The sequence below is a fragment of the Leiobunum rupestre genome, chromosome 3, assembly GCF_980474605.1.
Source record: "Leiobunum rupestre chromosome 3, qqLeiRupe1.1.hap1, whole genome shotgun sequence".
Lineage (NCBI taxonomy): Eukaryota > Metazoa > Arthropoda > Arachnida > Opiliones > Sclerosomatidae > Leiobunum > Leiobunum rupestre.
In genome coordinates, this window is record NC_143386.1 from 38477729 (window position 1) to 38505305 (window position 27577).

Below are 27577 nucleotides of genomic sequence, written 5' to 3' on the forward strand. Positions count from 1 at the left end.
ATAATTCAATTATGTAATTGTTAAAACAGAAACGTTCAGCTTGAACGAAAAAAGAGGCTTTTACTGTATTCTTCCCCCTTAAATATTACTTCCTGGCAATTTCCTTAAAAAAAAATTATTGAAGCGTCTATAGGAGTGAAGGTAAAAATTGGAAAAAATTCAGTTTCTATGGTCGAAATAACCATATAAACTAATTTTAATTAAGAATTGATTACATTCGAACAATGCAATACGAGAGTACAGCTAAAAACCTATTATAACAGAAGCCATTCTGTTAAACCAACAGTTAAATCGCTAGCGGGAAAACAGAGGAAAAATAAAATGGAATTTACTATAAAGTAAGGTTTAGCTGGCTAAAATACCGCTATATTCAAGTACTGGTCTGTGACGCTATGGTCGTTACAGCTCCTACATCCCGCCGTTGAACTATGGCCGCCATCTTGACTAAATAAAATTAATGATTTCTGCGAGTCCAATCGAGAAAGTTAAGTGTCTTATGTGTTCCCAGCACGACGCGCAAGTTTGGTATTTCGGGGACCACCCAGAGGGGGCGGGAGAGTAACCCGCACACGCGCCAGCCCGGGAAAATATTGATCAGATTCAAATGGACTGTTGCGCGTGCGACCGGGAACTGACATTCGACGAAGACACCGTGCTGGTCAACAACTGCCAATGACCACTTCGGTTCGGAAACGAACAGTTCCGCGCTCGTTACTAGGGGAACTTCGAAAACAGTCGCCATAGATAGGTAGGTGTGATTGTCTTCATTTGAATCACCCGCGATTAAACAGTTTTATCTGAGATCTGATAATGATTGAATTCGGTTTTGTTAATGGGCGGATCCCGAAATTTGCAGTCGCTTGTCGAGATATGAAAATATACTTGAAGGTTTTCACGCGAAATTTGGTTTGTACGATTTCCGACAATTCCAAAACTATTTTAGACATTTTTCAGTTGCATAAAATTTCCCCAAACGTTTTAGCTTAATTCCAAAATTTTCCATAAAAATGTTTTAGGGCAATTTTAAAATTTCCACCAAATCTTTTGAGCTTAATTTTAAAATTTCCACCAAACCCTTTCAGCTCAATTTTAAAATTTCCACCAAACCCTTTCAGCTCAATTTTAAAATGTACACCAAACCCTTTCAGCTTAATTTTAAAATGTACACCAAACCCTTTCGGCTCAATTTGAAAATGTACACCAAACCCTTCCGGCTCAATTTGAAAATGTACACCAAACCCTTCCGGCTCAATTTGAAAATTTACACCAAACCCTTTCGGCTTAATTTTAAAATTTACACCAAACCCTTTCGGCTTAATTTTAAAATTTACACCAAACCCTTTCGGCTTAATTTTGAAATTTACACCAAACCCTTCCGGCTTAATTTTGAAATTTACACCAAACCCTTTCGGCTTAATTTTAAAATTTACACCAAACCCTTTCGGCTTAATTTTTAAATTTACACCAAACCCTTTCGGCTTAATTTTAAAATTTACACCAAACCCTTTCGGCTCAATTCCAAAACCTCCACCGAACCTTTCGGCTCAATTCCAAAACCTCCACCGAACCTTTCGGCTCAATTCCAAAACCTCCACCGAACCTTTCGGCTCAATTCCAAAACCTCCACCGAACCTTTCGGCTCAATTCCAAAACCTCCACCGAACCTTTCGGCTCAATTCCAAAACCTCCACCGAACCTTTCGGCTCAATTCCAAAACCTCCACCGAACCTTTCGGCTCAATTCCAAAACCTCCACCGAACCTTTCGGCTCAATTCCAAAACCTCCACCGAACCTTTCGGCTCAATTCCAAAACCTCCACCGAACCTTTCGGCTCAATTCCAAAACCTCCACCGAACCTTTCGGCTCAATTCCAAAGTCTCCACCGAACCTTTCGGCTCAATTCCAAAGTCTCCACCGAACCTTTCGGCTCAATTCCAAAGTCTCCACCGAACCTTTCGGCTCAATTCCAAAGTCTCCACCGAACCTTTCGGCTCAATTCCAAAGTCTCCACCGAACCTTTCGGCTCAATTCCAAAGTCTCCACCGAACCTTTCGGCTCAATTCCAAAGTCTCCACCGAACCTTTCGGCTCAATTCCAAAGTCTCCACCGAACCTTTCGGCTCAATTCCAAAATCTCCACCGAACCTTTCGGCTCAATTCCAAAATCTCCACCGAACCTTTCGGCTCAATTCCAAAATCTCCACCGAACCTTTCGGCTCAATTCCAAAGTCTCCACCGAACCTTTCGGCTCAATTCCAAAGTCTCCACCGAACCTTTCGGCTCAATTCCAAAGTCTCCACCGAACCTTTCGGCTCAATTCCAAAATCTCCACCGAACCTTTCGGCTCAATTCCAGAAACGTGAAAATACAGATTAAAAGGCAAATGGTGAAATTTATTCGCGAAGAGAAAACGCACTTGTTGAGTTAGAGCTGGTTTCTGCCTTGTCGGTGTTGAAATTGAATCAATAATAATATTAATTAGCTCCGAAAGTATTGAAATATATATACCAGAAATTTGGACGTTGCAAAGTTAGTGCTATTATGGTTTCGATCAATTTTTATCGAAAAATATTAAACCATTTTTTATACGCAACCCAAAAAACATTATTGGTTTATGACACGCAAATTAAACGCCAATTTTTTTTGCACGCTACAAAGTACAATTACTTCCTACGAGAACATAGTTTACGTTTTAACGAAAAAGCAAATCCGTACTTATACATATTCCAAATATACAACTACTCAGATCAATAGCTGGTCAAGGCTGCGGTGACTTTCACAGTGGCTGGGAAATATTCTAAACTATCCCAACACTTTAATATTTACGCACTAAAAATGGGACTTCTACAGCGTTGCCAGTTCCTGAAGCTTAAATTATCGTACCAAAAAAATTATCGATTGCAGAAAAACAATATCGTACGCTTGAAAACTGGCAATAAAATTGAATATTGGGTGAAATAGGTATTAAAGGTCGCTAGATGATTTGGTCCTAGGGTGGTGCCTTGAGTATTAACGTAGCTGATTATTATATATTATTATTATTATATGGAAAAACTTGTGAAATCAAAATTTTTAATAACACTTAAAAGTTCGACCGATTGTCCGAGGAAATTGCCAAGAAGTATTATTTCCGAGAGCCAGGACCTGCAAGTTACTGTTTATTTGGTGCTTTCACCTGTAAGATATGTAACAAGTGTTTCCTTTTAACCAGGTAAATTTTTTTGACATATTAAGGCGTAGCCAAAACACGACGTTCTGTTTACAGGTGAAACGTTTCCATTATTTCGACAAACACTAAATAAACAGTAACTTGCAGGTCCTGGCTCTCTTAAATATTACTTATTGTCGATATCCTTGAAGATGTTTTATTTAAGCGCCTATTTAAAAATTATTGTACATTATCGGGCGCGCAAGCCTAATTTTAAAAATTATCGTACATTATCGTACGCTCAAGCTGAATTTAAAAATTATCGTACATGATCGTACGCGCAAGCCTAATTTTAAAAATTATCGTGCATGATCGTACGCGCAAGCCTAATTTTAAAAATTATCGTACATGATCGTACGCGCAAGCCTAATTTTAAACATTATCGTACATAATCGTACCCGCAAGCTGAATCGTTTTACCATTAGTAATATACTTTAAAACTGGGCGGGGTAAAGTTTGATGGCCTCTGACAGAACTGACAAGTGGCCTGTTAATCTTTGACTAAGTACCGCGTTTAAAATGCAACCATTTATTTCAAGTACATAATTGAACAACGAAAACTCAGTACTAGCAGAAGTAAATAATACATTCACTCATCAAGCATTATTAACTCTATCTTGCTAATGTTTTTCGCTTGAAACATAATTTATCAACAGACGTTTAGGGGGAAAATAGTGACCGGTGAAATAAATATAAAATATAACAAAAGTGCATATCCCTACACTGTTTTAGAGATCGGCGTTTGAATAAGAAATTATCTAATTATTTATTTGTATTCATAACCGGCAATTATCCAAAAAATATCCGAAATAAAAAAAACGATTATTTTTGCATGCTAAATTGTTGTTTATTCGTATAAAATGTTCGTAAATAAACAGTTAACCAAAGTTTTTATGACTAATCGAAATTTTGCCGGTCAATTTATTTATTCCGCTGTTCTCTACACTATTTTTTTTTACATTTTACACCGTTAGGCGTAGCAACACCAGTGTTTCCACTTTGCGGCGAAAAAGGGCGTTTTCGGCGAAAACTGTCTCGGTGGGCACCATAAATTTTAAAACCGGCGAAAAGGCGAAAAAGCGGCGAAAACCATTGAAAACGGCGCAAATTGCGGCGAAAATATTTTTCGATATTTTCAGTCAGAAAAACTAAAAAATCGTCGTCTCTGTAGTCCCTCTACTCTGCCCCTATGACCGCCCATTCAATTTTTATATATACCAATAAAAAATCTATAACATTTAAAGAAATAAAATGTATTTTTTTTATATAAAAAAATATTGCCTAAATCTAAGATTGGAAATAAAGAGAAGTAAAATATGCAGTGACACTCACTAAAAAAAATTAAGGTAAATCTATGGGGGGAAATTGCGGCGAAAATCGACTATAGAACCGGCGAAAACTGGTAAAATTGCCCCTAAAATAGGCGAAAATCTCTACCGCAGAGTGGAAACACTGAGCAACACAGACGGTAAATTTCGAACCTTTTTGCGATTAGAAATTCTCGCCCAATTGAAAATAAATACAGCCTAAGAAGGTACTTCGAGTAATAAAATTACTCGATCAATTTTATAAGCCGTTAATAAAGTTTTGCAATTCAAATTGGCCACAGAACTCCGTGTGGGAGTTAGCGTCATAAACAATTTAGAAATATAAACTTAATATTTACCAGTTTCGAGTTACGAGTTCGTCCGAGAATTCGATTCCACAGATGAAATATTCAAATTTATCGTATTTCTATTCTTAAGATATAGCCTTTTAAATTCGCGATGAAATATATATTTCGGTAAATGTTCTTCGCTATTTCCGCCGCTCGTCTTTCGTGAAAACTCGAGGAAAGAGAGAGAGTCACATGGGGGCCTGGCACTTTCCGCTCGCGTATCTCTATTTTCAAACGAGTTTGTGATAAGGACTTGATCCACTCCTGCGTAAACATTTTCCCCGGCCTCCCTTTGAACCGTACGTGGGTGGGGGGTGGATTCGAAAACAAAACCGGATACTGACTAATTAACTGTTATACATTTGTCTGTCCGTTCGAGAGGTATAACGTGTATACACTGTATTTGATGGAAATTTTGAAATTTTAATGGAATATAACCTCGGGTACCAACGTTTGCAGCTCTGGCCACTCTCGTCTTTGGCTTTAAAAATGTTTGGCGCCACTGTACAAGGAAATTGGAAAAAATTAAGGGGTCTTCCATAAAGATTGATTTGCAGGCTATATTCCCTTTAAAGGGAATAGAACCTCCAAAGCGTTCTTTGTGGAAGATCCCATCAATTTCCTTAATTCCCTTCACAATCAGCGCCGCAGTTGTGAAAAGCCGTGGGAGGCAGCGGACAATATTGGAACCATCGGAGGGCGACAGAAATACCTGAGGTTATATTCCCTTTAAAGTTTAAACTGAATGTTTTTATGGAAATTTTTAAATTAACCAGAATGGGTTGAGGGAAATTTTGAAAATTAGCCTGAAAGGTTTGATTGCATTTTTTAAATTAACAAGAGTGAGTTGAGGGAAATTTTGGAAATTAGCTTAAAGGTTTGATGGAAATTTTTAATTGAAGCTGAAATTTTTTATGGAAATTTTTAAATTAAGCTGAAAGGTTTGAGGAAAATTTGGAAAATTTCCTGAAGGTTTGATGGAATTTTGGAAATTAACGAGAATAGGTTGAGGGATATTTTGAAAATTAGCTGAAAGAGCGGAAAGGTTTGATGGGAATTTTGGAATTTAGTTGAAAGGCTAGATGTAATTTTTTTAATTAAGTTGAAGTATTGTTTCCCAGTGGCGTAAATAGGGCCCCCGTAGGCCAGAGGTGGCTTCGGGTGGCTTCGAGGGGGGAAGATCTGAGCAACCCCACTGGTTCCATTTACTTGAATTTATCTGCTCCCATCAACTTTTCACGTTCCATTTGCGGGATCGGATCTGCCAAATTCGACCGATCACAGCATCCAGATCTTTTCACACGTTCCATCCCACCTGGATGAATGAAGGGTCTTTGATGTTGATTTTTTAACAGTGCCCTCTATTGCAGATAAATAGAAGCTAGAAAAAAATAATAAAAACTAGTGAGGCTGATTAATTATGAAAATAATTTAATAAAGTTAGAAATTAAATATTTTCAGTCAAAAATTATGACTAGTTTTACACAATGTAATCTAGGAGCAACAAACACAAGGAGAACGCAGCTAGCCTTTAAACACGCTAACGAAGGGTTGTGTACGAATTTCATTGGACGAGCGTCACGAGCCTTTACGATGAACGTTTTACGGGCGGGGGGGAAGACAATTTCCAAATTTTCCCCTTCCGACGGCAGCAGGCGCTAAAGCGTCTAGCCAATGAAAAACGTACACAAGAAAATCCACGACTTTTGACGGGTAGCGTTCTCCTTGTGTGTGGTGTTGTGTTTGTTGCTCCTAGATGTAATTAACAAAGTTAACAGAAGATTGCAAATTTAGGGAAAGCTAGTCATCAACCTCGAAAAGGGGTGTCTAAAAAATTATGCAGCTTTTTTTCAGCAAACGGAAAATAGCGCGTGAAAATCCTTTATTTTACGAAAACAATTATGAAGTCGCGCGCTCTCAAATAACCCGCATCACATCAAAAATTTCAATTACAACTAGCAGTATATGTCCTTCTTTGGATAGGTGGTCGGGGGTCTGATTCATGGGTGACATCCATAAGCTTCAAACATGCTTAAGTTGAATAACCGTGGTATCAGCAGTGTTACCAAAATTACTTAGGGTCATCTACTGCCTAAGCTCTAATTTCAAACGGAAACTCTATTTTCCACATCACATAACGCCCTCTAGTACTGGTTGTCGTCTATAATAGGTTATGGAAATAAATTTAACTATCATATGAATAAATTTAACTATTAAGTTAGTTTGTATAACTTTATTTAAAGCTGAATTTAACTATTATATCTGTAGCAATGAGAATTTATTTTTGTTTTTATTTATATCTGTAGATTCTTAATTGTTGTGCCGAGAAACGTAATTTACTAACGTCTTCGATAGATGGCGTAACTGTTTCAATTTCAAATGCGATTTTCAGTCAGTCCTAGTTCTAATTAGTTTCTGCTTCTCTTAAAGGGAATATAACCTCAGGTATTTGGTTTGGAACACCAACGTTTGCAGCTCTGGCCGCTCTTGCCTTTGGCTTTAAAAAATTTTGGCGCCACTGTAGAGGGAAACTTGAAAAATTGAAGGGGTCTTCCATAAAGATTGCCTTGCAGGTTATATTCCCTCGTTTCGACTCATATGTACTCACAAGGAGACTACCCGAGGTGCAACTCACCGATTTTGTTGTAAAAAATCTTGAAAAAATTAAAGTTTTGAAAATGCCAAAAAGAGTAAATATTGATCAAAATTGACGAAAAAAATTAAAATTGGTCAAGTTTTGATCAATTTTGATCAAAATGGGTAAAAGTGGAAAGATGTCATGTAAAACTAATGGAAATCACTTGTATGGATAAAAAACTCAAATTTGATGGCAAATCAATTGGTCTATTTATCAAATTACTAGAACAAGATAAATTTGATTCTAATGTGAAATATTGCTTAATTTTGATCAAATTTAATAAAAATTAATTAAATATGAAATATTTATCAAAATAATTTATAAATTTAATGAAATAGATAAATTTTAACAATGTCTGATCAAACAAGATAAATTTGACCAAATTTGACCAACATCATAAATATTAATTAATTTTCATAAAATTTAATAAAAATTGGAAATAATTAACAAAATTAAGGTATAGGTTTGATGAAATCGATATATTTGAATATTTTTTTAACAATATTGGTCAATTTGATCAACATAGGTAAAAAAAACAAAGATGTCATGGAAATCTAATGAAAATCGCTTTTACGGATAAAAACTCAAATTTTATAGCAATCATTTGGTGTAATTATAAAAGTAATAGATCAACATAAATTTGACCAAATTTGATCAACATTTGAAATATTGCTTAATTTTGATCAAATTCAATTAAAATTAATATAATAAAACATATTTTAAAAAAAAGGCATACATTTGATGAAATTGATATATTTCAACCATTTCCGATGAAACAAGATCAAGTTGACCTAAGTTATAAATATTAATTTAGATCAAATTTTATAAAAATTAAAAATTTACGAAATAATTAACAAAATAAGGCACAGGTTTGATGAAATCGATATATTTGAACAACGTCTGAACAATATTGGTCAATTTGATCAAAATGGGTAAAAATGGTTTAAAAAAAAGGAATTTGTATTTAATGGGCAAAGATTTTTATAATGGCTTAGATGATGTGGTACAGTTGTTACTATATGTGATTGTTAGTATAGTATAAGTTTGTAATAAATAAAAACTTCATTACATTTGCATATATATATATAGGTTTAAAATATTTTTCTTTTTACAAAATTTACATGTTATTTTCGGTAAGGAATTTTCGAAATTGTGTTGTCGAAAACATTTTTGGTTGCCATGGCAAAACTAATGATTCATTAAGGCCTACTTAACCCCGAGTTTGAACAAAATCGGTGAGTTGCACCTCGTGTAGTCTCCTTGTCAGTACAATAAATAGGTTTATGGTGCCGTTTTTCTTGAAGGAAGTGACTGAGTTGGCTCTCCTTATCCTTCCTCCGCGATAAAGATCAGTTTCCCATTGAAAACTCACGCGATTTCGATTTCGAAATTAGCAAATTTAAAAAAAAAAATACCGCCATCTATGGGCTTTAAAATGCACTATTAGAATTATACGTTTTCATAACAAAATAAAGCCTGAATTACAGGACACTGAGGTCACGCTGAGATATGACGTCAAGTACCTTCCTTGTCTGCTTTTTCGTTTAACTGCGCACGTATCAGATATAATATGGAAAGTCGCTTATTCCAGAACTCGATAAAAAAATTCTGTAAAAGATTTGATTAAGCCTAAGCAGTTTGTGGGTTAATTTTATTTACCTAATAAGAATTACACTATTTTGGAACAGAGCGGCTCTCGGTGGAGCTCAGCAAAACTAAAATATAATAATCGATAAACAAAATTTGATTAGTAATATTACCAGAAGTAAATGAACCAATATTACGCACGCACAATAAAAATTATTTGTATTATATAAAATAAAATGACAAATGTGAAAAGCCAACAGTAGCACTAATGCAACAGCCCTAGCAACGATTATTTTTTCCCCTTTAGCTTTTAAGCTTTTCCCAGTCAGTCGTATTGAACATACTACCCCGAAATAACAGGGCTCGTTAGCATAAAGCTGCTCAAAATATCGATGTCGAAATATATCGTTGGATTGTTTACAAAATAGGGTCCGAGAAGTACCTGCCACTACCATTCTTCACAGTGTAGGGACTTCAGTTATCTTAAATATGCTACCAGAGCGAAACGAGTCAAGTGGCGCTGTGGAGCCACACTCTTCCGGGGTAGCAGTAGCACCTATGCTCTAGCGTCTGCTATTATTGGCATGGAGGAAAAATAAAACAGCGAAAAATAATAATAAAATATTACATTTTCATATCTTCTATTTCATCTTTAATCTATAGTGCTTTTTGTGCTTATACGAACCTTGATTTATAATAACCCTTTCCCTACTGGGACTAAAAGGCAATAGCGCCTGTTAATATGCGAATACTTGCCTGCCCCCCACCCCGAGTCGAGCTATACTTTTACTGGAACTGAATGTAATGGGCCTAATGGTTGCCTTACGCTGTCCAGAACTACGCCACTACCAACGTTTTACATTCATTCCGTGTAGAAAAAGTGTAGTTCGTAATACCAAAAGCGACATAAGACCCAAAAGTGTGTCAATTCGGTTAGTTTTCCAATACGACCGTGTTTTGGGTATGGGGAGAAGAGGGTAGAAGAGGGGAAACAACAACGGAGAGGGGTAAAAAAATACGTCATAAAAATCAGAATTTTTTAGGCACTGCCGCGCCACCAATTGTAGCGTTTGGGTCTCATGTCGCTTTTAGTAATACTCAAACGTTTCACTTCTCAAATGGTATGTAGGTATTTTCTTTTACACTTTTCCAATAGTTTGTTTTCGTGCAACGGTAGCTGAAAATGTAGTATTAGTGAACGGAATAGTTTCCACGAAAAGTATATCATATATATCTATTAAAAGTTATTTTTCCACTAATTAATTTAATTTTAAAATATTCTTGACAGAGCGCACTCAAGCAACCGACGTTCAAGAAAAACGCTAAAAAGTTCTTTCGCTGAGTCAAGTATCCTGATTGGTTGATAATCCGAGAATGGTAGCAGACGACACTCAAATGGAAACAGTGCCACCCGAGCGTCCGAAACGGAAAAGAATTTCATTGAAAAAATTCAAAGTACAATATTTCATTGGTGAATAATTTAATAACAATGAAATAAAACAAAACAAACCTCTTCCCAAAGAATTTAAAGGCACATTTAGGTTTAAATCTAGGAGCGGCTCTCGTTCCGGAGATAAGTTTTGCGGCTGTTCCGAATCATCCGAAACCAGTATTAACAAACAGTCGAATAGCCAAAGCTGTATTTTCAGCTACTTGGGCTGGACAAAATATTTTGTGTACAGCTAATTTCCAAGATAACAATCCAAACGAAGATAACAGTGAGGAACCAGGGTAAATTTTACTATATACTAACTAAAATTATCCCAGCTAAATATTTCATTTTATAGTTACGAAACTATTCCAAACATAAGTAACACTATCGAAGAGGATGTTTACGAGTTAGCAAATGAAAGCGTACAGCTGGATAATTACGCTGTAAATGTTCGGGATGATAAACAAAAATCATCCGATACTTACAATGCTAATACAGAGGTCAAGATGGTTGTTAGCCGTGACAATCAATCATCGGAACCCATATACTCAGTTCCAAATAAAGTAATTAAGATTAGACTTCTACTTAAATTCAATTTTTTTCATGTATAAATTTTTTTAATTAGCCTGTAAAAGTGAATACAAGTAATGCATCACTTTACCAAATTCGAAACCAAGTCGAATGTCTTGAAACTCTGAAATTGATGAAATCTAAAGTAAATTTTTCACATAATTTAAATTAAAAGCAAGCCATTAAATTATAAAAATGTTTATAGAAGTCAGAATCTACAGTTGAAATACGCAAATTGAAGAATCAGGCTCGCAAAGAGTGGCAATCTGAATCTAACGTAACTTCTGGTAAAGGTTTCATGTTTGCATTAAATATTCGATAACTTACTTAAATTTTTTTTCAGAAACACCTTTGATTATTGAATCTACAGAATACGAGGTTGTCATAAAATAAGCTACTAAAAATTCTTAAAATATTAACTGTGTATTTCTGGTTTAGATTACAAGGGCAATTCAGTCAAAAACAGCTAGCCAACGAGTACAGTTTATGGAGAATTTACACGTAATTAATATTTAAAACTAAATTAAATGACTTCTTACCAGTCTAACAATTACAATACCCTTAGAAAAAACTAGAAACTCTACGCAGGGAGGTCTTGGAAACCGTTGAAGAGAATAAAAATTACCAAAAACAGAAAATTTTGTGGTATATTAATTATCTAAAAATAAAATACTGCTGTTTAAAATTTAATCTGTATGCTATAAATATAATTAAACTAATTCAGGGCTGACAAACTAAGCGAGGCCAATCAAATACTAGAAGAAAACATGATTTTAAAACAAGACATAAGGCATTTGGAACAAACAGTAGACGAAAGTCGTCTAGAAGGTAACAGAGTGCACTAAATCACGCTATTGAAGCACACTGCACCCTGTTACATTCACAATTACACTTTCACACCTCTTCTTACACTAAATTACCTACACTTAACAATATTTTGCAGTTCAGCAGTTAAAGCGTGAGCTACTAACTTTAAAAGAGGTTACCGGTCAAGCTAACACTCAAAGCAATGATCTCATTGAAGAGAATGCTTGTTTGAGACAGAAATGTCACAAATTTCAAGTGGAGAAAGAACACTCAATGCCGATTCATCAACATAATTTCATTATCAATGAAATTAAAATGTAATTTGTCTATAGAATGAGTGTAGTTAGTCAAGTTGTTATAGCAAAAAGTGTAAACTAAGCATATACAAACGACCCTTTACACTTGTTACTATAGAATGAATGTACTTGTTATAGCAAAAAGTGTAAACTAAGTATTTAAAAACGACCCTTTACACTTGTTACTATAGAAACAGATGAGGATATTGTTCACATTTAATAATCAACTTTTACAAACAGGTTACTTGAAAGTTTAAAATTGAAACATGAAGAAGAAGTAGATCATTTATATTCCCAATTAGGGGTAATTAGGTTAAAACTTTAACTCTTATAAGTTTTACTAATTGATGATTATGTTAGAATGCTCAACATGAAACGAGCCAAATGAAAGTAGAATTGTTGAAACACAAAGAACAAGCCACTCAGTTGAAATCAGATAATGCCTCACTCAATACCGGTTTGCAAGACACGTTGCAGAAGTGTCAAGAACTTTTGACGCAACTAAAAGCAAGCCATCAATGGGGAGAAACGGCTCAGGATTTGTTATCTACACTCATTCACGTGGTAGGCTTGACTTGAATCTAACAATGTTTAGTCTTAGTTTCTCTTTTTGGTGTAATAGTTGCAAGCTAGATTTCTCCTACTGTATTGATGAGTCCAAAATAGAATGAAACCTGTCAATTGTTGGAGATTCTGGCTAGTTTAGTTTTTTACTTGATCTGTTTTTCCCAAGATTTGAGTCTTTATTTTAGCTCTAAGACCTATTGGTAAGTTTTTTAATTTCTTCAAATTTTATTAAGGTTAGCTTTTTGGTCCCTTTTTATTATGGACTATTCTACCTTTTTGCGTATTTTATAACTCTTTGCATATATATATATATATATATATATATATATATATATATATATATATATATATATATAGGTGACTCTAATCAACTTAACATTTTGAATCTAACAAACCAGGTAAAAATTTATCTTGTAATTTTGGTTTAATTTCTACTTTAGGCTGAACACACAGCTGAGGAACGGGATGAGTTAGCTGAACAGGTTGGATTGGATTCTAAAAGCGCATCAATTCTACGAAACACTTGCTCTACATTTCAATCTCGAGCCCAATCGAACCTTCACCAAAAATTTGTGTCGGTATTGTTAAAAAGAACAGTTAGTTTGGGCAGATTACAGGAATCACTGAAAAGTTTTAAGATCAGAGCTATTGAAAGGCTTCAAAAATTAGAAGAAATGTACGTATAGGCAAGACTTAAAGCAATGATTTCTAATCTTTTTTCCTTAAAGAGTGGAGGTTAATGAAGCTGAATCTGTCCTGACACAAAACAGTCTTGAAATGGAGAATAAAATCCTTAGGGCGGCCTTACAGGATAGGGACGAGAAGTTAAAAATGCTAATCTCAAGCAAAAAGTAATATTGAAAAAAAAAAAAAAAATAACCATCAAGCACAAAAATTTCTAAATAGTGTAAATATTCTTAAAGGGAGTTGGAGAAAGAGTTAGATACAATGTGGGCCGAGGAAGCTAAGCAAAATGTCTCTCATAAATCAAGCGAATGCTAATTTCTATACTTCATATTGCACCTTAATGTACTTTGTAATATCTAACAATAATAAAAACATTTGTTAACCATGTAAACAACAGCCTTCAGTTTTATTTATAATTTTTTTTAGTATTTAAAAAATCTACAATTTACTTTTAAGGAAATGTTCGAGCACAATCCTTAAATGTTTTGTCGCACGACAATGTATCTTGTTTTTGGTTTACAAAACGTTTCACTTAAAATTCTCTTTAGTTTTTGAGAACAAAACAAAATCAAGTTTAAGACAGTTTTGCATTTATGTCCCACGTAGTTCGATACATTTTATGGTAGTTGTTACTGGCTATTTCTTTTTGCAATAATGGTTTTTGTTTAAAATAAACCAAATGAAATACACGTAAACTATTCTGGTTGTGTGTAAAAATCCTCTCATCTGGATATTGGGGGGATATACATAGCATTTTTGTCATCGGCTGGTCAACCCATTTTTTTTCCTACTTTAAACACCCTTTTGGACTCATCTGAAAAAAGACACCCGCAGATCACAAACATAACCGGCTTGCTCTTGGTAAATCAGGCAACCCATTTTGTTAAAACCTCTCGCTCTCTGACTCCTCGCAAAAAATATCATGATGGACGAATAGAAATTACCAAATGAAGGTGAAAAAATAATGGACAAGATATAAGGAATTTGGGATAAAATGAGAAAAAAATAAACCTAAAGTCTTGTGTTTAAAATGGTAAAATGAATTAATTTGATGACTTCGATGATGACCGCCTTTGAATTTTTATATACACACGATAAACCTAAACTAATGTAAGCCTAACATTCTTACCTGAAAAAATAAAAATATTTTGGACCTAACCTAAAATAATGAAACCCCAATAAAGGAAGGATAGGGAGGGGAGGAAATATGAATAAACTGCGGAGAGTGATGTCCAAACGGCGTTTTTCCGTCCAAAACCATAACTAAAGAAAAGAACATTAATACCTCGCAGAGCGGAGAATCTTCAGAAGGCGCTTTTTTAGAATAGAGCGACGACCCCTTTATATTGACTAATTCTCGAGAAGTCAGAGAGCAGTTGAAAATGTCCACGATTCCTCTTTTAATAGCCAATCCCTCGATGTGGGAAAAGCCCCATGGTCTTATCCCATAAAGGTCGCTCATTTAAGCCGTTCATCATCAGTGTCTGCAGTGTATTAATGTCTTTCTAGAGGATGATTATCTTCGTCGTATGGGACTGCGGCTCATGCTTCTGCTTCTTCGACTAGCATTCTGCCAAATTATGGTACAGTTAGTTAAATCTTCACTTTATTTAAGAAACCTATTCTCGTATGATGCTCCTGATAGTAAAAATTAAGTATGTACACTGCTCGAAACTCAATAAGCCTTGTCCAGAAACAAAACTTTGGAGTTTATAATTTGTCCAAGGTTAAAACAGTTTTCGTATTACAGTTTCAGGGCTATGCGAGCACTCGTTTAAACCAACGACTCAAACATTGATACTTGCACACCCCTCATGTCAACCAGATAGATAGTATCTCACAAAATTGCTTATATTTCATGATAGAAATTAGTTTTGCGTGATATAAAATTTAGTCTTGAATATCTCAATTTAATATTTGGGCTCCTCGGTAGATATAGTAATGTTAAAAATTTTATTCAAATTGGAAAACTTTTACTATGCCTTACACAATGACTAACATTCAGCCATTTAAGTCGGTAATAAAAAAATGTCACTGAAACTTATTCTTTCATCTTTTCTAGACTCAGAAGAACACTTACTCGGTCCCTGGCCATCCTCGTTTCCCTTTCTTTGAGCCTTAATTTTCGCTCAGTTTCCATTCTTTCTCGTTCCTCTTGCTCCATACGTTGTCTTCTCTTTTCACGCTCCTGCATTCGTTGCTTCCTTTGTTCATCTCGCTGCACAATCTACAATAGTCCAAATATGTCAATTTCAACACTACTGAAAACTATCTTGGATGTAAAAACAAACCTGTTGTTCAGTTAAAGGCAACCAATAAATACACGGCATAGCTTTGGTTTTCCTAAAAAGATCGTCCAACAGTTTGCCAGGAGTTTCTTCCTCTTGCTTCTTTTTGGTATCAGCTGTGGATAGTTTCAAATTAAAATCGGAAAATCAAGAAGTAATAAAAGGTAGGTGGCCAGACGAAAAGGTTTAATAACCTTTCTTATCTTTCCTGTCCTTACGTTCTTTACTCCTTGGTTTATCGTTTTCCCTGCTTCTTCTGGACCTTTCTCTATCTCTGTCATGGTACCGTCTATTATTATCATCTTGCACAAGCTTGTCTCGATCCCATTCACGAACAGGGTGTGTTATTGGTCTACTCGATGATTCGCTATTACGACTTCGAATAATACTCCTATCTCTATCGAGATGTTTTTTATCATCTTTATCTCCTGTAGAAACTCTACGGGGACGATCTGAGGTGGCGCTAGATTCGGAGATTTTACGCGACGATTCTTTGGGTCGGTGTTCTTTTACCGGTTCTACTTTGGGAGGGACGGGGGGTATAGGTTTACCACCTCCTTTGTGGAATTCAAGCTAAAAATTATCAATAATTATTAGAATTTAGTTCCAAGCCACACTGAGAAGGAAGAGCGTACCTCTTCAGGTGTTGAAAAATCTACAAATAAAGTTTTGGGGTTGGACGTAGGCCAACGCGTACCATGGAGTGTTAGCCTAGTTTCAACTGCCTGTTCTTCAGTTTCATACTAGAAATTAAAATAAATATTTACATACAATCCAAAAAATTAAAAAAAAGAGTAACGTACAGTAACGTAACACTTGGATTTGATTTTATCGATCCAGAATCCATCTTCAACCATAGATCCCGTTTTATTTAGGACTTCCTTCAGCTGATTAAGAGTGAAAGGCCTGACTAAATTCCTAATATAAAGAATACTGGAAACAGGTTTGCGAGGGGGAGAAATGTCCCTGGGAAGGCCAGATTCCTCATCATCTTGATTCATTTCTTAAAAATATACAATTATAAGGTCATTTTAATCAGTGGCTCATCAAAATTCTAAGGAATTCTCTCAAGAAGAGTTTTTAGTGATATTTCCCCCCCCCCTTAGAACTCGCTAAAAAGAGTCAAATTTAAAAATATTCTAATGCCACGAACAACGTTATAAATTAAGCGTTTGACAATAAATATTTTAACATGATTTCACGACCATATATGAAGGAAAGAAACCTTTTTATTTATAATTAAAAAGGAAACATTTCATCAGATATTAACTTACCATTCGGTTTTCTCTGAAATTAATTTTTGTCCTCAAAAATATCACATTGTTTATTTTCTTCAGCACCAGCCCCAAGTAAACTGACTAAAATATTAGCTGCCATTTGTATTTATAATTTCCCCCCCTTTTTTGACCAAGTGAAGTGAGAATGCTCGGAGGCATTCTCACTTTCTCAAGAGAACTCGCGAGAAGAGATTTCGTCACTTCCTGCGAGAAGGACGGTCAAAATTTTAAGAAATTAGAATTCTCACTATCAAGGGAAGAATTTTTAGAATTTTGACGCGCCCCATAAGTATTTAAATCAAAATAGAGAAAGAAAGCTTACTTATTTCTATTTTATTTGGAACATTATTTGTCACAATTTCCTTGGTGGGCGGGGGTTTTACAATAATATCATCCAGTTTTGTAGCTGCAGATAGTGCAGGTGTCAAATCTGGAATTAAACCCTACGAAAGAGGATCAAATATTAAGTACAAATATCTTCTAAATAATGAAAATAGAAAATATTGACTGTAGTACCTTCAGCGACTCCGTTGAAATAACGGGCGATGATACTGGAACTACCTTGGTGATGGATCCCCATTTCCTCTTCCGTTGCGGCTTGCTGTCCTCTTCTTTCGGTGCTGAAGTGGGTAATTACACCACCCAATTATAATTTTATTAAAGCAGAATGCAATTACAGTAAAGGCATCCATGGTTATTTATAAAAAACAGAAAACATTTTTCAAAATGAAGTCTTACTCGATCCACTAAGAGATATCTTCCTACTGGTGATCTTCTTGACCTTGTCCGTTGATTCCTGCTGAAATAATTTAACACAAGATCATACACGCACTATTCAAATTAAAAAACAACGAAAGTTACATTTCAAAAAAATACTCACAGATGCAGTTGACTCAGTCACTGAAGTCGTATCATTCTCAATTTTCCTATTGAAAGTAAAATTATAAGACCAAAAACCCTAACAAAATTAAGAATAATATTAAGAACGTTTCTTACTTTATAGAGCAGATTTTACTATCCGTTAACTCCTTCTCTGCATCGCTGACCTCCATAGTCTCATCAGTTGCGTGAAGGTCCAAAACCAGATCCTTCTTGTCACTGGTGTCTTCAGTTTCTTCGCTCTCAATCTTCGCCTCTTTCGGCTTGCTCTCTACAACTGAGATGGTACTTCTATTTATTTTGCGTCTTTCTACAGGGCTACTTGATTCAGTGGCGGCATTGGTCCACTTACGACGCTTGGTAGTAGTGGCCGGTTCTTTGTTGCTCTCTGTTTTAACAACAGTCTTCGCAGGAACCACATCAATTTTAGTTCTACGTTTAACCTAAATTTTTTGGTTATTGATTAATCCAGTAAAAACTTAATATTTTAAAATATAATTGAAAGTGTTAATGAAAATAATATTTTTACCTCTGATTCATCCTCACTACTGCTACTAGCCTCTGAATCAGTATTTCTAACTCGCTTTTTTCTGTGAGGGGAGCTAAAGCTACCACTTTCACTATGAAAACTAGCACTAGATGAGTGTGAATCGGTACTGGGAGATCTAGACCGACTACGCTTATCACTGCATTGGCTATCATTCTCAGTATCACTGCTGTGTTTAATTTCCGCAGCTGATACTTCCACCTTTACAGGTGAGCCATTGACATTTTCCTTTTTGGGTGATGCTACTTTCCCTTCAAGTTTCTTCTCCTTTCCTTGGATATCGTGGCATTCTTCAAATGAAAGATCCATGGGTTGATCCCCAGTGATTTCAGTCTTAACTTTGCTTTTTACATTATTATCAACAGGACTTTCTTCTTTAATTACTATCTTTTCAAGCTTTTTCGATCTGGTTTCAATTGACCCCTTGTTTTCTTTCACCATGTCGATGGCTATTGATTCCTCGTTATCATTAACTTGCAGCACCTGCGGAATTGAGACAGATAAAAAAACTCAAAGTAATTATTAAATAAATATAATGTCTCTAAACTGCACCGACTAATCTCTCCTCCCTCCTCCAGCTTAAAAACTACAAGTACAAAGCTTTTTCCACTAAGCCTTTGCAGAACCAAATAATGCCTCAGGCGCCGGCGTGGAGTAAAACGAACCAATACGCGAAATAAGTTTTTTTATATCTAAAAATAACTTACGGGTAATTTGGCACAGTTTTTTTGAGCAATAAAATTAGAAAAAATTAACGATAGACGTTCTACGTGCTTTTCGCGTTATCACAAATTTGGCTTAAGTACATCCAGTTTACAACTGAAGCCGCCTATTGTTGTTGAACGCTGAACTATCAGTAGGTTGGTTGGGGACTAAGGGTTGATCAATAAATTTCATGGCGGACACGACAAGGAGTGAAGGGGGAATATTAAGGGGGACCTACCCCTCGATCGGAAAATAGATCATCCCGAAAATAAGAACCCCCCCCCCGAATAACATGCTTTAAACCACTTTTACCATTTTAGACCAGTAAGCCAAAAGCAAGTTTAAAATAATTACAAAAATTGTCAGTTGGGAGGGAATATTATAAAATTTCAAAACGAAAACAGTAAAATATAGTTGTAAGGTAGAGTTTCAATGTTGTGACACCATAATATATCTTTTGTTTAAATAGTAGATATAGTTTCATAGGACTTGATATGAAACTTTAGGAGGGAACCTAAAAATTGGGTAATGATTAGTATTTAATTGGTTGATGAATATGGGGGGCAGAAATTTGTTCACACCAAATTCTACTAATTCCTAGCTTGCTCGTGGGTGTGTTTGTTGCCTTGGTAACGCGTATAGGTCGGCCATGGCATTAAGACGCCCCTGGTGGTCACGTGATTATTCCGCAGAATCGTGCGCCGTTTTGCCTTGGAGTAGATCTACTCCAAGGTTTTGCCTTGTGATCTGTGAAGTTAAATTAATGTCATGGCGGGTCTTAGTTATGACGTATGCTTAGGACGCTATGAGCAAGCACACGATAGTTAACAGTAAAGTAAAATTGGCAAGTGAATAATTCAAAAAATAATTTCTGTGTAGACTTAAAATTGCGTGATGATGTGTAAACCTATAATTGGGTGAGGAATAGCGTGTAGAACTCAAGTCGAATAATGCATTTCATCCAAGTTTTCATATCGACAAATGAGCAGGGTACAAGTTATTAGCAGGAAAATTATGTATACATAAAATATACACTTTTTGCGTTAAAAATATAACTACAATTAAATTTATATTACGTCATCTTAAAAAACAATTTTAAGGCTTTAATTAAAGATAATTTCGAATGAATAGCAGAGTGATTAGATACCACAATTCCATTTCATGCTTGTTAGTTAATTCAATCAATTGGCCTACCTCAGGGGCCACAATCACAGGTACTTCACAGGCTGTAGGTTCTTCTGGTAAAGCTTTTTTTTCCACAGGAGTGTCGGTATCCTCCACATTGCTAACTGCCATCGCAACTGGCACTTCAACGGTTTCCAATGAGTAGCTTGTTGGGGAAATCCCAGAAATGCTTTCAATTGCCACGGCCATCTCACTTTCAGTGATATCAACTAGTCTATTCCCAACAGGTTCAACATTAGGTTTATCAGCAGATGTTGATTCATCTCTAGGAGTTTCACTTTGAACTATTTCAGGTGTAATCTGGACATTTGATTCCTCGTGATCTTCAGGAGGTTTTACAGTCAAATTTTCAGCTTCTTCAACTGAGGTTATGACCGTTGTATTAAGTGTTTCCACTTTAGATAAGTTTTTAGCTTCTGATGTGGCCTCTTGATCAGGGGTTTGTTCCACAAATGTATCATGTACAGGTGCAGGCAATTTCTTTTGAATTATAGTCGCTTGTGACCTTGAAATTACATGATGCTTTTCCGAATCTTTTGTGAGATCCTCGGCCTCCTCTACTTCTGAAGATACTACTTCGGATGGTTTTAATTCCCTGATTGTTTGATGACTGCGTCTTTGCATAACTGATTTAGATGGGGTAAGACCTTCATCTTGAGAGGATGATGCGTCAGTGTCACTAACACCAACTTCATCTAAAAGACGATACGTTCTTAAGTTTTTGATAACTTTGCCAAATAGAAGTGTACGAAATACCAGCGCTTAATTCAATTTGACGCCTCGCTTCTTTCTGTAGCTCATACGTTTTTTGCTGAGCTGCTAAATATGCTTTAACCACCTCATTTTGACTTCCTATTGCATCATCTTGCAGCTAAAAAGTACGTTTCATTCAGACACAGAAATAAAATGAACAAATAGGAAATAATGCACTTACCGATAAATTTGGAACACGATCTGCATTACGCTGTGCAGATTCTTGCAGTTTTTCTAATTGAAGTTGCTAAATTGAAAAATTTCGATCTTAAAAATAAACTATTGGTTTGTCCGCAAAGGCTTAGGTATGAAACCATTTTTTATAAGGGTCGAGGGGGAACCCAAATTTCTTAACGGCCGTTAGGGGTAGGAAATGGAGGGAGGTGCAAAAAATAGCGCGTCGTTCGGGCTTAGGCTTAGTCCTAAGTAAGCTTTCGTTTGATCTTAATTGCGAAACATTTGCGTTACCCTTTTAAGTCTTTCGAGCAAATCTTTCTTGCTACCGCTTTTAGAAAGTCCTCTTTTCTCTAATTCTGACTTTAAATCGATTACCCTTAAGGATGATAACGGTCTATTATCCGACCCGACGACAAATCCAGCATAATCGTCCATTTTTCTAAAATGAAGAAATAAATTACAAATTTACGTAATGCACGCCATCTACCCAAAAATAGGAAATCGTTTAACTTGGTTTATTTTAATCTAAATGATTTAAATTAAAATTCCGTAAAAATTTGACATTATACATGATAAAGTTTTAAAAGACAATTTTTATATATAATGATTTACATTTTTCGAAATAGAAAATAATTAACATATTACTTAACCGGAATCACCCTTATCGTTGGCCCTGTTTCCTTCAACGGTTTCACGAATATAAATCGCTAGCTGTGTAGTCTGCTAATACCAAGGGCTCAATTCAAATTTATTTCTGCATGGTAATTGTTTAAACATGGATGGTTTAAACGAGTCTGATCAAAGAATATAAAGTTATTTGGTCTGATATGTAAAATAATATGAGTTGCGTACCAGAGGCGAGTTGTAGTAGCGCACAGGGGGCGCTTAAAAAAAGGAGAAGTTCAGAAAAATCTGATGAAGCCGAAAATGAAATTATAAAAAACCTTAAACATTTTGATGTTTTGTAAGCCTGCATAATCTCTCCCACCACCCTCCCAAATGTTTGTTACCTATTCCTTTGTTTTTTAAGTTATAATCAACCCCCACCTGGTTTGGTAAAAGAGGATAAAGAAAATCCTGAGGACTGTATTCCAGACTTACCAGAAAATCAATCTGCTCGAGATTTTTTAGCCAAAGCACCTCAAAAGGGGCTATGGATGCCACTAGGAAAGGAAGTTAAAGTGATGAAATGTATGTAACTGAAATAAAATAATGGAAAACTCATATTTCACAATAATATTTTTAAAGGCTGGCGTTGCAAAGCTTATGGACATCGTACGGGTGATAGAGAATGCCCAATGTTCCTAAGTGGCAACTCTGAAATTGAGAAATTTAGATTTGTATATTTTTGTTTCAAAATACTAGAAAAATGGAAAATAATTACCACATTCTTCACAGACTCATGAAGATCCAATGCACAATTTCATAACAGAAACAAAAAAACAAGAGAAAGAAGAACGGTGAGTTTTTCTGAACCAACGCAGAACCTCCCAACAATGTAAAAAAAAAAACGTCTTTGAGAATGGGTATCTAGGAAGGGAAGCGTTTATTTTCAGAATCCGTCAACTTCAAGCTTTATTGGATTCATCCACCTCTTCCTCATCATCAGACAGTAGTTCAGAATCATCTTCCAGTGATAGTTCTGACGAAAGGGAAAAAAAGCGCAAAAGAAAGAAGAAAAATAGTAAACATTCAAAAAAGAGCAAAAGAAAGAGGCGAAAATAATTTTTATTTAATAAATATCTCTATTTTCAATGTTTTGTATTAAAAAATGTCATCAATAAATAAGAATATCTAATCTCAGAATTTGAATAATTAGTTGAATTACATTGGAAAGCATTTTTTCTTTGCACTCTACCGAATCTAACGCATCAATTTGGTTAAACATCAGAGCATTGCCAGATTGATCACAGACACCCTCAATATTAGAAGAGCGTACTAATTTATTTCTTAGCAATATGAATCTTTTAATTTTTTGGTTAGAGTTTTCATACAAAGTCTTTGGAATGACCATCAAACTTTCCCGCAAAACATTAAAAACAGTCTGTCTTAAATTAGAGGCACTCTCATTCGATAATACTTTAAACAAGTTGACTTCCCAGCAACCATTGCTAGGGTAAATGTTTGGCATAAAATTACCATCAGAAAATAGCGAATTACAAATTTTTATAGCATTAAAACATTCTTTGTAATACTGCTCGCAAGTAGAAACGGATGAAGCGGAAATAGCTAAATGGTACAGGGGTTTTTGAAAGTCAATGTGAATCCATTGATTTTCACCAGATACAAATGGTTTTGAAAAATTTAAAACTCCCATATTTTTATCAGTTAAGATTTCATTCATATTCAGAGGTTGAATTTGGGCGTGATGTAAAATAAAGTCTATTTCTTCAGGCATTACAGTACTCACAAGGGCCATGTTGAATTGTTTGCATAAAGTTATTAAATTATTATTTACCTTTCCACTGAACAAAATCAATTTAACTCCATGGCTAATTATATCTTTAAACTGTTGTCTTAACAAATTTGATTCTAATTCCTTCATAATTAAAGAGTCTATATCATTCGCAATCACATTTTCTATCAAATGAGAACTAGGTTCGTAAATACAAATAAAATTCACCGGGCTTGCACTATTTAAATTAAGGGGATAAAAAACAAAATTTCTCTTCAAAATGAAACCGCGAATTACTTTAGTATCTACAATACCGCCAGAACAGTTCTGAGAAGTTAAAAGATAAAAATTACTCTGAATAAATGACAAAGGGACCAATTTATTGATAAACTCAACAACATTTTCGGCTAAAATAGCATTAATTAAAGAACTGAACTTCCCTCGAAAAACAGAGTTTGTAATTCTTTTTAAAATTTCTGGAACAGAGTTTTTAATACTCTCGCATTCGGCTTGGTAAATATTTTTAACTTTATCATAATAGACTGGTAAATCTAAAAGCAACTTACTACATTCAAGCTGCAATTCTGTTTTACATAAGCATTTATCTTTGACTAATAGAGCATTTATTTCCAAAAGCATTTCATTCAAAATGAGAAGAAACGTTTTGGACCCATCACCCGTTTCACTGTGAAATGATATCACAGCTTGCGCAATCATTTTAGAATATAAATCTGTCGTGCAAAAAGATTTAACCACATCAACGCCGCTTGATGTTAGGTAAGTAGTCTTATTAGGTCGTACAATTAGGGCTAATTGTCCTTTGGGTCCGTATAATAACTTAATAGATTTGACTAAAGTCCGGCAGGCTTCAATTAAATCACTCAGGGAGATGGGATTAATCTTCGTAGAGTGATTTAGAGCCACTTTACGTTCGGCCATTGCGTTCGTCTAAAGAAGTTTGTAGTAAATAGGCAGGATGATAGCATTCATTTCCATTGATTTCGTAACGTAGCAATTTGTTGGGTTTCGTGTTGCTTTTGTTCCCAATAGAAGTATAGCTGTAATTATATTTAAAATTTGGGTATATTATCAATTTATAATTTTTAAACAAAACTGTTAGTATATCCTACCCTTTATCGTATAGAGAACAATACGAGACTTCTAATGTTAAGAGAAATGCCCAAACATCATGGTAAGTCCACTCAAGTAAAGGGCTGACACGCATAAATGATGGCCAATTTTCATCCGTTGGTTTGAAAGGTATTAAATTGACGGAATGTGGGTCAGTTCTTCTAGTTCCCATCAAAATAGCTTTAATTTGGGGACATTGTTCTTGCAGACACGTTAGACCATCTTTAATAGGCCCTTCCAATGTTAGCAAGTCGATATCATATCTAGAAAATAATATAAAATAAAATTAATATAAGTTAAATACTACCAGAAGTAAATGAACCGAAGATATTGGAATTGACCTGAAAACTGGTAGGCATTTTTCTTATGTAAATCTAGTTAAAACGAAGCTGATGTACAGCCCCATCTACTCCCACGAAAAATTGTGGGTACTATATTCCCTATGGAAACGCTATACACAATTCTGTGATTTAAGTTCGCGCTCCGAAAAAAATTATGTAAAGACAGGTATCACTTCAATATCACGTGTTATTTTATCCATTGAAATGTACCTTAAGCTTAACAATGCGTAAAATCAGTACGGTACGTGGCGATAGTAAAACTTAGGCTCAATAGCCACTTAGCGTGTGAAATTTTAAAAGATGCTTTTAGCTATGATTCCATAAGGAAAACATCTCCAGCAATATAGCGGTCTGATAACTTCGCTTCATTTACTTCTGATACTACTTCAATGTAACAATCTAGCAAACTCTGAATTTGCTAAGAGTTACATTTGCTCAAGTGCCAAAATAACTATCAGGGCCGTCTTTACATATGGACAATTGGGGCACTGCAGGAATGCTGAAAGATTCCTTAGGTGGGTAGAGGCCTAATGTGCCCAGCGGCCCTTAATGCTCTAAAGACAGCCCTGGTAAGTATCACTTATGTACCTCTGAACAGTTTGTAGTATAAAATCATCAACTTCAGGAAACTGGTTAATAGGTGAAACGTAAATGACTTTAAACCTGCAGCTACTTTTATAAGTACGTTTAAACACACTGCAAGCTAGGTGCAATAGAGCGGTGCAGTCTTTACCCCCATTAAAACTCAAGCAAACTTCATCGTCCGTATATTTTTTAAAACATTCTTCGAGGACTGCGATACTGTTTTTAATTAAAGGTACAGGGAGTGAGGAGAACATTGAGTAGACTTTTAAATCACCCTCAGCTAATCTATAAACTTTGTCGATACTTTCTTCCGAAATTTCTTTTATAGAAGAAACAATACAATTAGAAGGAAGTTTTTCTCGAAGAGAGGCCTCAGCCTGTAGAACATCCTCTTGGTTCTTTCCCTCTAAAGTTATCATTAATTCATAATGTTTATTTGAAGCTGGATACGAACCAAATGAAACACGGCCATTAAATGTATTAGCTACATCATTTAAAGCTAAAGTGACTGAGAATTCACCAACATTTAAGCATAATGAGCGTGGATTGAAGTCACAAGCTAACATGTTTGATGCAAAAACATGCTTCAAGGCTTCAAAAGATACACGCAAATATGAGGGAATTCCTGGAAATACATAGATATTTTGTACCGACACAATGGGGAAATGTTCGATTCCTAGAGATAAATTTTTAATTAAATGAATTACAGAAGTTTTGGGGACAAAGCCCATTTTTCGTGCAGCTTCTCTATTAATACCGAAGGTTTTAGACCATTCACTTAAGACTGCAGTGAGTTCAGGTTTTTCAACCAAATTATCACCCACAGCTTTCGCAATGGCCTCATAGGTAACATCATCATGCGTAGGGCCTACACCACCTGTTGTGATGACGTAAGTATATTGAGTAGAAAATTCTGAAACGCGTTGAGCTATAAACGAGACATCATCCGGAATGACTGCAATTTGACAAACATCTATACCGATTTCATAAAATTTTTGACAGAGAAAGTAAGAGTTCGCGTCTTGAACTTTCCCTTTCAATATTTCATCTCCGATAATGACAATACCGACAGTAGGTCGAGCTGACATTCTTGCAAAATTCACCTAATAATTTTTATTTAAATTATAAATTGTTTGCTGTTCGGAAATTTGTTCGTAATAGGCCTACCTTTGGTAGCGTTAATAACGAATTAGATACCGAACCTAATGCAAATTTTACTACCCCGAAAGAAGACGAGGCCAATTTTCTTATCATTCATAAAAGATAAACCAAAAACGTGGCAAAAAGCACGTGCACTCGCCATGTAAACGAAACGAAAATGGCGACAAACCCTACTAACTTCTGAAATAACCAGAACGACTCGCTTCGCTACAAAGAGGTCATCCCAATTTCCCAAAAGCAGCCAATCACGAACCATATAAAAACAAAATAGTAATAAAATGTTTAGACGTAACTAAAAAATAAAACCTGTAAAATATTTGAAGGGAAATTAATTTTTACTATAATATGTTTAAACAATCAGTATCAAAATACATATTTTTGTAAAGAAATATAAAAGTTGCAAGCCAATAGATCTTAAATTAAATATCGAGGCACATTTTTTTCAATTATTGATCCCAACAAGAGCTTTCATTTTTTGTAGTCTATATATAGTCGAATTTTGTAAAGTAATAATATGGTTGGAGAAATGGAGTGGGAATAATACGCATGATTATCCATTATTGGTATATTCATTCCATTCTCGTCTTTCTTTGTTTTGAACGGGACACTTGCTTCACCTCTTCAGAACTCCCATTATTTGCCATTAAAAGCTCTCGAACAAAACGGAAACGTGAAAGAAAGAGCTTCCATACTACATACCAACCT

The 27577-nt window shown here is 35.2% G+C and overlaps 5 protein-coding genes across 12 annotated transcripts; 2 read left to right on the plus strand and 3 right to left on the minus strand.

Annotated features, from left to right (window-relative positions):
* Nucleotides 1–637: 637 nt before the first annotated feature.
* LOC149951707 (uncharacterized) lies at nt 638–13825 on the plus strand. 3 transcript variants are annotated; one of them, XM_090168144.1, is made up of 16 exons: nt 638–748; nt 10378–10560; nt 10643–10820; nt 10877–11084; nt 11147–11236; nt 11297–11378; nt 11435–11469; nt 11530–11592; nt 11657–11736; nt 11816–11919; nt 12035–12215; nt 12435–12498; nt 12555–12758; nt 13202–13437; nt 13490–13612; nt 13685–13825. In XM_090168144.1, the coding sequence occupies exons 2-16, from the start codon at nt 10464–10466 to the stop codon at nt 13761–13763; spliced, it is 1824 nt and encodes a 607-aa protein (XP_090024270.1). In that variant the 5' UTR covers nt 638–748; nt 10378–10463; the 3' UTR covers nt 13764–13825. The 3 variants fall into 3 exon arrangements, with proteins under 3 accessions (XP_090024270.1, XP_090024268.1, XP_090024269.1); XM_090168142.1 differs by having other exon boundaries at nt 10378–10544; nt 10612–10820; XM_090168143.1 differs by lacking the exon at nt 638–748 and adding an exon at nt 10262–10308 and having other exon boundaries at nt 10378–10544; nt 10612–10820.
* Nucleotides 13826–13827: 2 nt separating this feature from the next.
* Nucleotides 13828–22034, minus strand: Acn (apoptotic chromatin condensation inducer acinus). Of its 5 annotated transcripts, none has more exons than XR_016479868.1 (18): nt 21905–22034; nt 21551–21698; nt 21264–21329; nt 21086–21200; nt 20339–21024; nt 18422–18922; nt 18010–18335; nt 17894–17939; nt 17752–17812; nt 17530–17633; nt 17336–17456; nt 16540–16739; nt 16372–16479; nt 15931–16309; nt 15740–15852; nt 15529–15675; nt 14734–15018; nt 13828–14262 (listed from the first exon to the last, which is right to left on the minus strand). XR_016479868.1 is itself a non-coding variant. In XM_090168141.1 (18 exons), the coding sequence occupies exons 2-18, from the start codon at nt 21692–21694 to the stop codon at nt 14965–14967; spliced, it is 3096 nt and encodes a 1031-aa protein (XP_090024267.1). In that variant the 5' UTR covers nt 21695–21698; nt 21905–22034; the 3' UTR covers nt 13828–14964. The 5 variants fall into 5 exon arrangements, 4 of the variants coding, with proteins under 4 accessions (XP_090024267.1, XP_090024265.1, XP_090024266.1 ...); XM_090168141.1 differs by having other exon boundaries at nt 13828–15018; nt 18010–18169; nt 18245–18335; XM_090168139.1 differs by having other exon boundaries at nt 13828–15018; nt 17752–17809.
* On the plus strand, nt 21945–23048 carry LOC149951709 (retinitis pigmentosa 9 protein-like). 2 transcript variants are annotated; one of them, XM_090168147.1, is made up of 5 exons: nt 21945–22223; nt 22290–22450; nt 22508–22599; nt 22658–22719; nt 22794–22991. In XM_090168147.1, the coding sequence occupies exons 1-5, from the start codon at nt 22099–22101 to the stop codon at nt 22873–22875; spliced, it is 522 nt and encodes a 173-aa protein (XP_090024273.1). In that variant the 5' UTR covers nt 21945–22098; the 3' UTR covers nt 22876–22991. The 2 variants fall into 2 exon arrangements, with proteins under 2 accessions (XP_090024273.1, XP_090024272.1); XM_090168146.1 differs by having other exon boundaries at nt 21951–22223; nt 22816–23048.
* Nucleotides 22969–27161, minus strand: LOC149951710 (bifunctional FAD diphosphatase/FAD synthase-like). Its single transcript, XM_090168145.1, has 4 exons — nt 26879–27161; nt 25715–26814; nt 24785–25048; nt 22969–24712 (listed from the first exon to the last, which is right to left on the minus strand). Exons 1-4 carry the CDS (start codon nt 26963–26965, stop codon nt 24580–24582), a joined length of 1584 nt encoding a protein of 527 aa, XP_090024271.1. The 5' UTR covers nt 26966–27161; the 3' UTR covers nt 22969–24579.
* Nucleotides 23037–24371, minus strand: LOC149951711 (uncharacterized). Its single transcript, XM_090169648.1, has one exon. It carries the CDS (start codon nt 24369–24371, stop codon nt 23037–23039), a length of 1335 nt encoding a protein of 444 aa, XP_090025774.1.
* Nucleotides 27162–27577: the final 416 nt, after the last annotated feature.